The sequence below is a fragment of the Mus caroli genome, chromosome 3, assembly GCF_900094665.2.
Source record: "Mus caroli chromosome 3, CAROLI_EIJ_v1.1, whole genome shotgun sequence".
Taxonomy (NCBI): domain Eukaryota; kingdom Metazoa; phylum Chordata; class Mammalia; order Rodentia; family Muridae; genus Mus; species Mus caroli.
The window spans coordinates 49,043,394-49,058,967 of record NC_034572.1 but is presented as its reverse complement, the minus strand read 5'-3'; the positions used below and the strand labels follow the sequence as shown (position 1 = coordinate 49,058,967).

Below are 15,574 nucleotides of genomic sequence, written 5' to 3'. Positions count from 1 at the left end.
CAGGAAAGAGTCATGATTTTGCCTGTGTTTGAAAGACTCGACCTAGGGATTTTCACCTTCTCTATGAGGAGGTGAGGACATGGTTTTGGCTTATCTGAATTTGCAAACCGTCTCTCAGATAACAGGGTCTTAGACTCTGTTCACGTGTAATAAAGTAGTTGTCTGTGGCTCTTCAGGTATTTGTGATCTTATAGATGGGGAATAGAGAGAGGTCATCTGTCTTCTCCTCCAGTGGAGACATTCACCAAGACACCCATCCAAGGCACAGCATCTGGGGTTTTTCTACTAACTATTGATAAAGGAGCTGGTCCCTTTGGACTCAGGTTTAGTCCAGGACTGTCACAATTCACTGGGTAAGTGTGGCACACTAGAGTGAAAAAGGCTTCTAGATGGCTGAACTATAAACTTGGACACATGCAAACAAGTCACACATGAGTCCCATGTCTTGCTTAATGGAAGAGCAGCCCTCACAGGATGTATCTTTGGGAAAGTATCAAGTCATACCTATCGAAGCAAGAGGGGCTTATTCTTAACAGTGGTTAACCCTCACACACTTTTACTTTTGCAAATGGCTCCCATTAATTGATTTGCACGGGCTTCCATCCCCAGGGGTGGGAATAATGACATTAATATTCCGCATTTCTATTAAAAAGGAGTTACGCTCTGGAAAACTAGAGGCTTATCCCAAACCACACAGCAAGTTAGCAAAAAGTCAACTCAGCAATCCAGGTCCTTTTCTTCTGTCATGGAGAAATTCTAATGCTAATTAGTTGGAGGGCCAAATAGTATTTCTTTGGTGTTACCAGCAATGAAAAGAAGTATATGTAGTTTGATGGATTAAACTCCCTTAGGTTGGAGCCCACCTATGCGTGCTCACATCCAAGACACAGTTGTCTTTTCATTTATGGAAGGTGAGTAGAGCAGGGGAGCACAAAGGCAGACAATTGCTGGTGTTCTTAAGCATCACACACCCACAGAGGATGTGAAAGGATTCAGTTGGGCCAACTCTTCCTTCCCACTCCCAGACAGTGGGTGCTAGCACCTGTAGGAATCACCCACTCCTGTCCCCAGTGAGAGTCAGTCCCACGGGAGCTGCTGAGGCTTGACTGCTCTTTGTATTTCAGATATTATAGTTTGCAAAGTAAATTCAGCTAACCCCTCCTCCATCCCCTCTGCAAGCTGTGCCTTCTCCCAAGCTCATCACCTTCCCCAGGGCCATCATTCTCATCCATTGAGCTGCAGACTTTTGTGGATGAAAGTGAAGTAGAGGAGCCGCCATGCTGAGAGATCTGGAAAGGAACAGAAGCAGAAGAAGAAAAAAAAAAACCTGGGTCAGAATGAGGGAGCCTCGACACACCATACCCAGCCCGGAATCTCAGGAGCTAGTGTTGCCCCATCCCAGGGAGAAATTGGTCTTTAAACTTGGAAAAGGAGGTCTTCAGAATATCTAATGAGTGCCACAATTCCCACCCTCACGAGTAGCCAATAAGATGAGCAACTAGGCGAGGCTAATCGTTTGAACACTGGACACCCGTGACTGCTTTTCTCAAAATCAGCACCCTTGAGCTCCCGTTTGCCAGATTTTAGATGTCTCACTCTGTCTTCTAGTCTATCCTAAGAGTCAAATGTGGTACCATTCTGGCTTTATCTACTCTTTTTTTTTATTATTATTATTTTTACAAGATCAAAAATGTCTCTTAAGTTAGTTATAAATATTCTACAAAACAAAAACCCAGCAAACAACTCAGCTTTAGCAAAACTTTAAGAGAAAAGTAGAAGAGTGGGTTTGCCACTCTCTGCTTTGAGATAAAGATACACAGTAAACCTGAGGCCAACTTGACATGTTCCTTAATACATCTGAGAGAAAGGCAAAATTAAAGCCTAGGTGAGAAGAGTCTCCTGCAATTCAGGCAGCTTTGACTGAAGACCCATGTAAGCAAACAGGGCTTTGATTACAGTGGGAGGGAAAATATTTAATATTAGAACTGACTGGGAACAATATTTAACAATGGAATGCTTCCGTCTCCACCCCTACTTCTTGAGAAAACAGTTTTGCACACAGTTATGCTATTTCTAAATAGTGAACACAGCTCATCCTAAAAGTTCTTCCTTCTGTTCCCTGGGTTTATCCACTTGGTTGGCCTGATGGGAGCAGGAGGCGGTGAGGGGGCGGCATTGGCTCATGATGCTGGCTGTCTGTGGAGCAGAGAGAAGGGAGAGCGGCTGTAGTTGCATTTATCACGAAGTGGTGACGAGAAGCAAACTTGACCTACATTTCCTCTGCTTACCCGTCTCCCATTCAACCTCCACCCCGCTCCATCCAGCTATAACTGAGCACAAAAAGGGCAGAGAAGTTGTACGTGGCTCATACCCAACAGCCTCCTGCACAGAAAACCCAAATACCTTTGTCTTCCTAAGACAGATCTATGTGGTGGTTGAAGATATACCGTGTAACCACTCCAAGGCCACCTGAGGCAAACACCACAGAACATTTCCTGAGTGATGAAGGGACAAAGACGGATATATCCCATTGATGAGTTCATTACTGTTGACAGTTTACAAGATTAAAATGGAAATTATACTATTAACAATACTTCTTTCTTATAGAACATTCTAGAAGTTTTGATGTTACTGTTGTATACTCCCGAATGTAATACAGTCTACATAATGTGCCCTGAGCCTCCACATATCACAAAAATATTCCCTCCATATGCCTGGTGGCCTGAACTCATCTGCTCTGATCTAGCCTCTGACTGACTAGGAACAAAGGTATGTCACATCCCACAGCAAAGATCCTAACTCCCAAACAGAGGGTTCCCTTTTCTTTTTCTTTTCAAAAGCACTACAGTACAGAATCACAACCCACCATGTCGGAGGCACTGTAAATGTATCAGCTTCAAAGTCACACTCGCCTGACTCTCAAGAATTCCTGTTTGTGAAAATGTTATACTTATCATATCTGTGCAGAAGGCTGGGCCACGGCAGGTTTATTACATCACAGGCTGGAGAAAATAAACTTTAACATGGTTGCACTGGAAGAGGTGTGTACTTTTCAGAACAGCAAGATTCTTGGTCTCCTGCATCGTTCAAAGTGCAATGGCAATCCAGACAGAAAAGCACTAAATAAAATGGGTAAGCTGGAGGACGTCTCTTCTGGGCTTTCTAGTCCTGGGTTTTGTGGGGTTTGTCGTTGTTTGTTTGTTTGTTTCTCTTGGCATTGCAAATGGGGTTGCATAGTGTAGATATGTCATGGGTTGTAGGTGGCAGGTGTTACCTTATGTTGTATTCCATAGTTTACAATCCAAAGACATTCTTTCATCAAGCACTCAAGTTAATAGACAATAGTGTGTTTGCAAAGATGCTCACAGATTATATACTCAAGTGTGTGTGTGTGTGAGAGAGAGAGAGAGACAGAGACAGAGAGACAGTGAGAGACAGAGAGAGACAGAGAGAGAGAAACAAAGAGAGAGAGAGAGAGAGAGAGAGAGAGAGAGAGANAGAGAGAGAGAGAGAGAGAGAGAGAGAGAGAGAGAGAGAGAGAGAGAGAGAGAGAGAGAGAGATGCTTCTGTTAATAAGAACATCAGGTGCTTTGCCCCGAAACCTTGACCCGAGTGCATGGTAACATCTCTTAAAATGTAGCATTCCATGAACTTGCTGTATGCTATCCAGTAAACTATCTTGTTGACTAATAACTTGAATTTTCAGCAGAGCGGCAAATGTCTGCTGCCATGAACATCTGCCACAGTGCCCCAGCTGTGTGGCTTTACCTCATAAATAAAAGTCCCCTAGGGTTTCTAAGCTCAGTTTATTTCGCATCTTTAAAGAGTAAGGTCAATGCAAGTGTATTGATATATACAATTGCTTTGGCTTTTTTCAACTCTTAAGTTTGTGTTTTGAAAATGTAACCCATGCCATTTCAGATTCTTTGTTGGTTAAGACTAGTAGATGACCCAAGATTTTAAATGAAAAGCTTATTTAAGTATCAATAGGGTACTCTGAAAATGGAAAGTTATAGTTTTCTTTATTGTGCTCACGTGCGGTAAAATAAACCTACTGGCCTTCTAAGGGCACCATCTCTTCTTTTTTTCCCAAAGACGTAAGATGCCGAACATTGCACACCTTTCAAAGGCAATGGTCTTTCACGGACTCAAAGAACTTCAGGAACAGGACTGGACCTTAAATGCCTCTTCCACCCCATTTCCACTCAGATATCAGACTCCCCACTACAGAGAGATGGTCAGGTGACCCATGTCCAAATGCAGCCAGTACAAAGCACATCCCTCCCTTAGGCCCCAGCTTAATTGTTAACAAGGCAAAGTAGTCAAGGGCTTTTCTTTGTGTCTAAATCATGTTTCTGGACATTTCTATTCACTGTTCTTATTGCCCATCTCTGTAGGTAACCAGTGGAATCCATTGCCACAAGACAGAACTTTAGGTTTGTGGAGACAAACGGGTCTGCTTTCTCAATTTGCACATGCCTATATTCTCTTGTTCATTATGTGACAAAGATCTGGGATTCTTCCCCCTCCTGGGGATACAGCTAAGCTGTCAATCTTTCTCTTTAACCCTGTTACTCAAAACTAAGTCAACTGGCTGAGTGTGTTCTGATCGGCTCTGAACCTGCTTTGTGCCCAGTAAAGAATTGATTCACTTCAAGATCACAGTGGCTTCTCTGCGGTGCCAAGTTTTAACCTTTTACCAGCCTGAGAGGTTAACCCGTCTTCCTGTTTGATAGGTTGATTTTTATCAACCAAACACTGACTCTTTGTGTTAAATGCCATCCTCAATGGTATTGTTTATTTTATATTCATTTTTCTACTATACTCTTACTTTTTGGATTTTGATTATCCACTCCTTTTCTTTTGCTTCCTCTACTCCAGTAATTTGCTGAGGTTTGGTCTGTTGCTGTGTATTGCAATGCTAAATCCTTTACCAGAAGGCCTAGGCCTACAAGTGAGTTCTCACTTTTATAAGCTTTTGTTTGTGCAAACCTTGTTCCTTAATTTAATACTATTGGTTAGATAAAATTGGCTACAGCCAATTACTGGAGGGATTAGAGGTAGGTGGGTTTTGAGTTACCTGGTAGGAGAGAGGGAGGGAGAGAGAGAGAGAGAGAGAGAGAGAGAGAGAGAGAGAGAGAGAGAGAGAGAGAGACAGAGACACACAGAGACAGAGACAGAGAGACAAAGANACACAGAGACAGAGACAGAGAGACAAAGAAAAAAGGGAGGAAAGAAGGCAGGAGGAGAAGAAGAAAGAAGGAGAGGAGAAGAGGAAGCAGCCATGAGGGAGGATAGACCGTGAACATGTGGCCAGGAGAAACAGCAAGTATCTGGGGTACACTGGTGAGGAGGTAGCCAGGCCAGCAGTTAGAAGAGTAGAAGCTAGTGGGGGTGGGGTGGGTAAGTTTAAGCTGGTTACACTACAGTAATCAGCATGGGTCCCTGTGGTAGTTGTTATAACCTGATCAGGTATACTTACACACTTAATCTCCCTTGGAAGATTTTGATTCTGATTTGCATGTCTGGCTTGAAAACAGTAACAAGCACTTTAGAACTGATCTAATGAGATCAGCCAGTCCTTCATACTGACTGACAGGCATTCATGAGATTGCTTCTAAATGAAGTTGCTATGCCTATTTTCATTGTAAGCAGACAAATCTCTGTAGAAGGTCCACACTGGTGAGACTTTATGGTGATTTCAGTTAGTTTGCTAACTGGAACGCATCTGGGCCTATAAGAGCCAAACACGTGGTTATTTTAGAATTTAACACAATTAGCTGCTCAGAGAGGTGCCGTGACATTTGAGATGTCGTCACCTCCCAGCAGATTTAATGGGAACCATTTGGGCAGGTTGCTGACACCTGGAGGCTTTTACAGAACACCTTCCTAAAAGCACTGCCCTGCAGAGCAAGAACACACCGCATGCACAGTGATTTAGCCTGGGATCACATAACAGATGGGGACAGACGGTGCATACTTTTTGAAGTAAGTGAGAAAACTGAGCTAACAGCTCTGACCACATTTTACCAAGATGTAGCTGACGGCCATGCGGTCAAAGAAACAGTCCATTTTTAAATGTTATGAGTTACTGATACCATCTGAATGAATGTTGTCACTCAGCTGGAGTCCATACTGCATCGAGATTTGGAAAATATCCAATCAATACAATTGACTCAAGCAGTGTAGACAAATCTGTCACATAACCAAGCTTTGGCTGGGTAATGGTACCATCGCCACAATCTGCCTTGACGGACAGTTATGATTCTTTGATGTGAAAGGGGCTAAATAGAACCAAGAAACCAAGTGTGCTCACCCTTGTTTGATTTCTGAATTATCTTTGTAAAGGAAATATATGAAATAAATGCTTCACAGACTAACCACTGTCTGGAGAGTCTTGATGTTAGGTCTACAGAGAATTTGAAGACAACCCAATGGATTGATGTTTAAAACATTACTGTCCATGTGGGACATTGGAGACTAGTATGAGTTCATGAGATATAGAAAAACCATGCATTTATTTACTCCCTGAGTGGTTAAAGAGAGAAGGCTGAGGCACCAATTGGCAAAGATTAATAGTGGCACACTCTTGGAAATAAGACAGGCTCGGTCTACATTCTTGATAGTGGGGTTCAGCTTAAATAAACTATGAAATACACAATCAAATTAATGACTAAGGATATTTTAAAATCCATAAAGATTCAGTCAAGTTGTTTAAAAGGCTGGGGAATTATTACTCGGGAATTGGTCTGCTGATAGGAGGAACACATGAAAATGTAGATCTTAGATTATATATTTGCTAGAAAGACCATGGGAGCTAAGATTTCAAAAGTGAAAGAATGTGTTTACAGTTCAATCTTGGATGCACCAAATCATCTCCTTTGCCTCTGCTTAAAATGCTTACGCAAAGATCTCTACCCCTGTCCAGAGCCCATTACACTGTGCAGCCAAAGCCTCTGTCCAGGAGCTACTCATACAAACTCATAGTTTGAAGGGGGTTAAGGGAGTCAACTTTGTACCCCAAGGGTTAGAGTCATTCTTTTAGAAAGTTACTCCTTAGGCCAAGTTTTTAGTCTTTAAGAAGGAGAGCTTGTGGCTCTCCCAGGAACCTACTTCATTTAATCGCTGCTACATAAAGAAAGTATGAACGCACTTTGGAATCATAAGTTTGGGAAATTCCCTCTAGGTTTATCATTATAGTTATGGTTACTGATTGAATTTATCATGGAAACAAGAAGGAAAGAAAATTACAGCCAATTAATATAAAGGTCAACAGAAACCCAGAAAAAAAATGTTAGATTTAAAACTGTAATGATGGTCTTTTATAAACTTAATGTATAGGATTTCTTCTAACTTGAATGGTGGAGTTTTATATTCTCTAAATGGTACTGTGAATGAAATAGATTATTTTTCCTAAGATAAAGTTGAGGTATGAAAGGTATTATCATTATTTAATTATAATTTATTGAATATATTTGTCTAGTATTAAAAACAAAAACCAAGTAGCCTGTGTACATATCCACATACCCACATACATCTCACGAAAAATTCAACAAGTTTAGGAAAAAGGCCATTAGTCCCAGGAGATAATATGATTTTTTTAAATGCATTTTAATTTTTTCCCATCAAGTTGCTAATTTGTCTGGCAAATTCACCCTTAAGGCAACCCTGAGAGGGAGGTATATTCCAATGCAATGGAGCCATCTGAAACAGAGTTTCCCATCAGATAATCTTGCTGTGTGTCTCCTGTCAGTATTTCATAGGCAATGTCTGCTTTTCTGTAGCCTGTCTAGTATTACCTACTGATACATTGAGCACAAGAGGGCGGTGTCCAAGGCGATAAAGGTAACCCTTGTCCCACGGTTATTTCAATTCCAGCCTCTAACCAAAGAAACTCACTGAACAACGTAGGCAGTTCTTCCTGTTTATTACATGGTTTGACTAAGCTGCTAAGTGTCACAAAGGTAAGTTCAGGAAAGGGTAACATGGTTGCATGTGAAACACAAGGTACAGCATTTTCCAAGGAAATGACAGCAGAAGGGCATGGAAGCTTTCAAACTCAGTAGTTCAATAACATTTCATTAGCCCTCATCTCTACAGGTTTCTGCAGATTGCCTTGAATGATGTATTTCCTAATATATTGCTGCTTAAACCAAATGCTTTTTCCCCCCCAAAGGAAAGACTATACATCCAAGCAACTCCAACTGCAAATGGTATGCAACCTTTATAAAGAAAATTCGACTTTATAACACTCATAGTGTTTCAAAGAGTCCACAGGAGAAAAACAAAAGGAACTAAGTTCCTTGTCTGGCAATGTGTAAAAACACCTCAAAAACACATCACAGTAAAATTAACTTCCATATTCTTTGCCTATTAACCTTCTAATATTTACTACCCTGGCTTCAAAAATATTGTGTGGCCATATATAATACAAACACCTAGTGTTTCATGCTTCACTTACGCGATCTCAGAATTTATCCATCACCTTTTATTACAATAAGATACATTTTTAAAGACAGCACATGTCATGCACCCTTAAAATTATAGTGAGGGCCTCAGATTTTTCCCATTTTTTCCCTACACATGTTACAAGCACAAAATTACAAATGTTTTTCAGCTGACAGTTTAATATGCTGTATCAGGCAATCACTATAATGAATTTGACATATCTCTGATTTCCACACTATTTCTCTGTGTGTTTTTTCAACCAAACATGTTTGTCACTAACATGCACAATTAGAGGCGCTGGCAAGGCCAATGCAGATAGGCACAAATGCACAAATGTACACAGACAGTAAACTTCAGCCAATAAGCATTTTCAAGTGTGTATACACTCATGTAGACACACATAAACACACACACAGTAAGTTGTATTCAAAACATTTTAACAGTTTATAAGCATAAAAAGAACACACAGCATGGCCTTACATGTTGTCTGGCTTCATAACAAAACTTCAAATCAAATTTACTTTGAATTTTTCTACTTTTATTTCAGCATAACACTCCAGTACCCACAAGTCTAGAAATCAGTTTGTTTTGTGAATACTGATTGATAATCACTGTGTCATCAATACACACACAACAGGAAAATGTCACCGCATTCAATCAGATTACTGACTGAGAATCAAGAATTTACAATAAAAACATTAATGAGTATTTACATTTTTCAATCAATGTAAGATTGGATTACTTGGACTTCAGTTTTTTTTTTTTCTGTTTGTCTGGATTTCAATTGGTCTTGGATAGATCAGTACATGTGAATATTTGGTAATGCTTCATCATGCTAATTCAGCAAACTGGTTTGGAGCTTAAATATGTGCCAACTAATACATATGTCACAACTTTCACATAAAGTTTTATATTTAATTCTACGGGAGCCAGTAACTTATAAGACCACATCACAAATATCATCCTTTATTCTTCATGTTCTATATACATACACAGATATTGATGTAGGCACACCCACATGCACACTGAGCCTTGCAAATGCACATAAACACCCACAACCTGTATAGATATATGGCCACTATTAAAAAAAAAACCCTAGTAGTTCAACAGGTAAAATATATGGATTTATCTTTTAGGATTATCCTTATGTATTGTCATTCACAATTACTTTTTTTTAAAATGAGGCTTTTGGAATTTAGTGTTTTTAAATAGAAACAAAAGTACAGTCAGGTATGGCTGCAAAGGAGGAGGTGAACACCCTTGCTGCTTAGTGTAGGGAGCACGGGCAGGTGCCAGAGCTGCTCTGGGGTTTGCAGACGATGGGATCGGATCTTGAAATGCTAAGGTGACCTCATATGTGCATTGCAGGCACGTGTACAGATGGGTAGAGCCCAAACTTCCAGTTTAGAAACCTAGAAGAGTATAGACCTTCTGCTAAAAGGATGAATCAAGACAATGACTTTTCCACATGGCTTCTGAGTTTACACAAAACACCACGTTTTGTGTATCACTAAGTTTTTAGCTTATAAAATGCTGAAAGCAGGGGACTCTTTGTAACATCTTTCTTTCTAGGTATATCTAAAAAAAAAAATGTAACCACAAATACAAAAGCCTGAAAAGGTGGACACAGCATAGTCTACGTTTAGGGGTTTATCAGCAAGAGAAAAGTATGTGGCTTTTGTTGGCTGGAGTTCTCCCCTTCTCAGAAGGTCCTTTTTAAAATTCAGCAACTAATGATGTTAGAAGGATTCTAAAAGCAGCCAGGTCTTAAGTCGCTGTTAATTACCCATTGGGTATTTACCAATGACCTGGTGTGCTGCTTGGATGTTTAAAAAATTCTGCTTTTGGATAACAGAGTTATTCCCCTGCATAGGAAGAGATCTCAGAGTGTGTATTTCAATCTAAGAGGAACTTTAGTTTCAAAAGTCAATGAGATATATGGCCCTTGAACAATCCTTTAATAAAAGTCATATGTTCAAAGATGAAATGCCATGGGATAGCATCTCTCTGGAACTACTTGAATGGAAAGTTGGCCACAATACCTACTGGCAATTAGTCCAAAACTCTACTCTCTTTATGCTGTGTCTAAACAAAGCCACGATCTTTATAGCCATTGGCAATATCTGCTACTTACCCAGAGCAGATAGCATTTATTGGATTTCTATAAGATTGATGACACAGGGGAGTTGAAATTACTGGAATTTATGTTTTGTTCTGGACCATCAGACCCACTGCTTTCGATGCCTTTTTGACAGGTTAGTCAAATGCATACTAATCTTTTATGGGCTGACCTATATTAAGCAATGCATTTTTACAAAGACATAACATCGCAACAGACAGCACCAGCACGGCCTCCTCACAGATGTTTACTGTTTCCGCTAAAGACAAGGCAGCCCTTTGATCTCAGCAGGAGTCTCTGTTCATGTCTACTGGAAACAGTTTTAAAATCCGAAGTCTGGAACAGGTATGATCATTTTCTGTCCTTTCAAGATGGAGGGATCAGTCTGCAGTTCTCAAATAACACGCCAAAGGAGTTCCCTCTCCTCTCTAACAGGCAGGGTAGTGAGGCACTAATTATCACTTGGCTAACTTTTCAAATGCTGGTAGGAGGCCTGGACGTCTTATTTTTCTTTTTTAGTTGGAATATTTTATTCACTTGTCAAGTGAGATGCTAGCATAGGTAACTATAAACCAGATGGGGAAATATGCGAGTTGAACAGTCTACTGAGAGAAAGGAATCAATAACATTTGAAACCATATGACAAGGGGGACTCCTCTCCATCTTGAATCAGGCATTTTCAAAATGTTTTCAAGAGAAATTTGAAAGAAATCTCAAGTAAAAGGCTCCAAATGGCACCATACATTTTAAATCTGTCACCCTACTGAGATATGTCAAGCCTAGAGAATATAAAATCCATGCTTTGTAAGTCTTAAATTGTTAGTGTTTGAGCTAGTAAAAAGAAACGGTCACGGGTATGGTCTAAATACAATACATCATACACATTGATTTCTAACATCTAGATTTAAAAATAACTGTTTTACATTTAAGCAAAGCTGACTTACACTTTTGAAAATAGAGGACTAGAGGAGAAGAATTAGTAGGTTAATGTTTTAACAGTGGGTTATAATCATAGACACACTAGGTTTGACACAAAAGGAGTTTTGCATATGAAGATATCCCAAACAACAAGATGCAGGATGATCAGAACAGAGAGCCCATCAATGTACAAGCTCTGTTTAGAAGAATTTCAATTCTCAAACTGAGTTTATTTTTTTTAAAAAACAGTACGAATCCCACTTTTTTTTTAGGTCAAAAACTTTACACACTTGAAAAAAATAAGTATACTGTTGTTGTAGGGAAACATTATACAATTAATAATAATGTCAAGTTGTTCGTGTTTCTATGTAGCTGAAATTATTTTTACAAAAGATAATCTGGAAAAAAATCCGCATGGCGACAACAACAGCAAAAACAAAACCCCAGAGAATGTTCTTCCTGTTTAATGTTAGTCTTTGTGAGACGTCTCCTACAGGAGTCCCTCAACTCCCTTCCAGACATAGTCTCTCAAAAAAAAAAAAAACCCTCAAGAGTTTTTGTATTATTTTGCAATGAAAAAGCTAGTCAGCTGTCTGATTATTTTTAACTTTTAAACTAAAAAGGTAGAAGATTTTCACCTTTTAGAAAAACCGTGTCTGTTACTTTACTAAATTTCCCTTATACTAAGTACAGAAAAAAATCGTATTTATATATCTATCTACTTACTGATTAAAAAGAAGACTCATTTACAGAAATGGTGACTCTGTAATGCTGGACCATTAGGGTGGTTCTTGTAGTTAATATTGGAGTCATATATGAAATTTATCTAGAACAAGACCTTAGTCATAAAATCCTCAGCGACTAACAAATATTGTATTCAAACTCTCCTCGGTTACATCAAATGGAGGAGATACTTTAAAAAATTTTTTTTTCTTTCAAAGAATATCGCGAGTAGAAAATGTCTGCACCCTTGCTTTTGTATAACTTAATTACTTATGCAAAACTCTTTTGTGTATTTTGCTGTTAGATGCTTGCTTAGGAAATGGGAAACCTTGATCCCATCACAAACCATACACATCGCTCCATTGTGTCTTTTACACTGAGTCTCCTACTGAGTCCAAATCATCCGACGAGAGGGGGCGGTACAGGTCCTGTAAGATGAAGGGCAGGACAGATTCGTTTACTTTCCTTTCTTGGGTTCCCTGCTCCTCGCTGTGGAGCAACTTGGAAAGGGATGGGTCCTTGGCTCCTAACATCATTACAACTACTCAAGGCACCAACTTTGCATAAGAGAAAAGATAACAACAGGCAAAGCGATGATTTCATTTCATCAGCAAGAAAACGCTTCTTGGGCTATGATGGGCTCCTGCCTCCCTTTGAGTCCAGGTGAGTTATGGCCCCTGTTGCCTGCCAAGACCACCTCTGCTATTCAGTGTCTATGCAACTCTTCCATGGACATTTTCTTCCCATTCTGGGGAGAAGAATGTGCTTACCTCACAAAAATAATTTGTCAGATGCAGCAGCTGGCACTCAGGATATTCGGGACAGTAACTCCAGCGTGCAGCTGCACACAGCGTAAACCAAACACACACTGCCCTTTCCGTTTTATGCTTGGGTGACTTGAAAAATTCTCAGTTACGCACGCCCACATCCAATCCCAAATCTCCATCTAGTTCCTCACCTCTTACCCATCTCTTCCCTTCTTTCTGCCACCCTGTCTGCTACTATCTCTCAGTGCTGGTAGCCAAGCAGCCTGCTCACTTCCACCCAGTGTCTACAGCTGGCTTATTTTCAGTTTTGTGCCGCCCACTCCTACGTCATCTGAGGGCTCAGTTATTCTACAAAAGTCAGTGGCGTGGGAGTGTAATGGGGGGCTTCATTCAACCTACTCAGTACAACACATTTTTTTCTTAATGTTTTAAGAAATGGAACCTCCCCCCAAAAAGCTTTATGGATAGGAAGAGGGCCTAAAAATTTGACTTCTGAGGCCAGGAAGATGCTTCTAGAAGCCACTTAAGCAATTGTCCTTTGTATAAATAGGGAAGCTACTTGGTTCACTGTCTCCAGTGTGTTTAATGAAGAAATGAATCCGACATGCAGACTTGTCTCTCAGATGACTATTCTAAAATGTCAAAGGAAGTAATTTAGAAACTTGACCTTAAGGGGAGACAAACAGCTTATTAAATCATAGTTAACATAAGTAAAATGCAGATTTTTTTACTTGTAAAAAAATCAGTTATATATCTTAATACTCCTTCTAAAAATTACCTTCTCCTACTATATCTTAAGGGGAATGTGTGTGTGTGTGTGTGTGTGTGTGTGTGTGTGTGAGTGTGTGTGTGAGTGTGCGTGTGACTGTGTGTGTGTGTTTGCCAACTCATTTTCTGGGTATGTTACTAGGCAACACAGAAAAAATAGAAGTGGCTACTGTTTTCTAATTTGCAATAAAAGGAATTAATTCATTCTTTGAAGTGTCTTCTTTTAGCACACACCATCTTTCCCTTATTTCAATATTTCCTGCATAGAAGTATAGCCAACCGTTTGGAAAGAATATTAACCAAATTTGAAACAGGGACAATTTTGAGGGATATTCTGGTCCTATTATAACAGGGAGAGGTTATTTGATGCAGTTGTCTACACAAAAGGATGAAAGCTTCTCTCGGTAGAGCAGCTGGAAATGCCTCCATGGTACATAGATGGAGGGTGTTCATAAATTCAAAGGCTTGAGAAAAGACCCATCTTTGAATATGTGTAGCCAAACTCAAAAGCCTAGAGACTAACCCGTCTTTGAAAGCATTCGGTATCCTGCTTACAACATGTGTTTAATAAATGTTTTCAGATGGTGCTAAACTCTTTGTCCCTCTAAAAGTAAATGAGAAAAATTTTGGTTCCCTCAGTGATAGTGCTATACTGGTGGCTTAAATGGCAAGATGAAAAACCTGTCAGCGAGCCATACCTGTTAATAATTTCCAAAGGGCTAAAAAGTGTTAATTGTGTAAGTCAATGACTACAATACTGGATGAAAATTTTCTGCCTCAGTTGAACGAAAAATCCCATGGCAGCTGAGAAGAAAGGGATGCAAATTCTAGCTTTGCTCTGTTAATAAAGGATAACTGAGAAAAATTGTATACTCCGGAGATGGAGGAGTCCCTACCAGAAACACCTAGGGAGAGAACCTGGCCTGTATTCTCAGTCATTCTAAATTTAGTCTCAACAGCTAACATGAGATATTGCAAAGTCTGAGACTGAGTTCAGTGGATCAGAAGGTAATTTTGTTCCTGCACTAGCTCTGAAGCACATCTACACTTCAAGAGAAAGGATGCTCCGGAGACATCCTCTGTGCTAGATCTCTGGCTGTTCTACAGAGGGGAGCCTTTGCTGGCTAGTATTTGTGAGTACAGGATGGCCACACCAGCTCTTCCCTCACCTGAGGATAATCCTTTAAGAGAGTGAATGAATGTGACCAATTCTGTAGCTCGTTAATGATTCCTAAAAATCACTGAAGACCGACAACAGACTTCTCTAATAAAAACGATCCCACCATCGAATAGAAAAACAGATACAAAATCACAGGCTTTAACAGACAAAACAAGCTCAACTCAATACTAGACGAATCAGCAGAGAAAGAAATCTGGGGCAAGAGGTTGAAAGTAACTGCAGACTGACTGATTTCTTTTTGGCTACCCACTTAAAAAAACAATTGATGGTTTTAGCAGCCTGAAGATCCAGTTTGAAAGAGGAAGCTTGACCTAGAGGGACTTTATACTTGATGAGCTTAATTCATCAATTTTTAGAAGTGTTAATTAAATGCACAATAAAAGAAATTAAACTTAGACATTCTGATATTTACATGCAATAGCCTCTGAGGAGTCCCTGTTGATTAAATTATTCAGTAGGCACCGTCAGATAAGTCACTTAAGAAAGCATAATCCCCCCTTCTCTGAAATCAGCACCCTGAGGGGCATCTTCGTTTTCCAGCATGCCCTTTTCTTTTTCCCATCCCCAGTTCTCCCCTTCTGGCCTTGGTATAACTGGAGTGGATGAGCAGTGTAAGCAGTGAGGGGATTTAAGAAGTCTTTTCTTTCCAGA

At 39.9% G+C, this 15,574-nt stretch overlaps 1 protein-coding gene across 10 annotated transcripts in view; it reads right to left on the bottom strand.

The window, feature by feature from the left end:
• Window positions 1-15,574, bottom strand: part of Dclk1 (doublecortin like kinase 1) — a 296,817-nt gene that overhangs the window by 58,911 nt on the left and 222,332 nt on the right. For 4 of the 10 annotated variants that reach the window (XM_029475006.1, XM_021157493.2, XM_029475008.1 and 1 more), the window contains one exon: window positions 1,157-1,289. In XM_029475006.1, the coding sequence (XP_029330866.1) occupies window positions 1,157-1,289 (133 nt within the window). Of the gene's footprint in view, window positions 1-1,156; window positions 1,290-6,307; window positions 12,637-15,574 lie in introns of those variants that run through there. The other 6 variants (XM_029475007.1, XM_021157495.2, XM_021157501.1 and 3 more) reach the window with 3 other exon arrangements.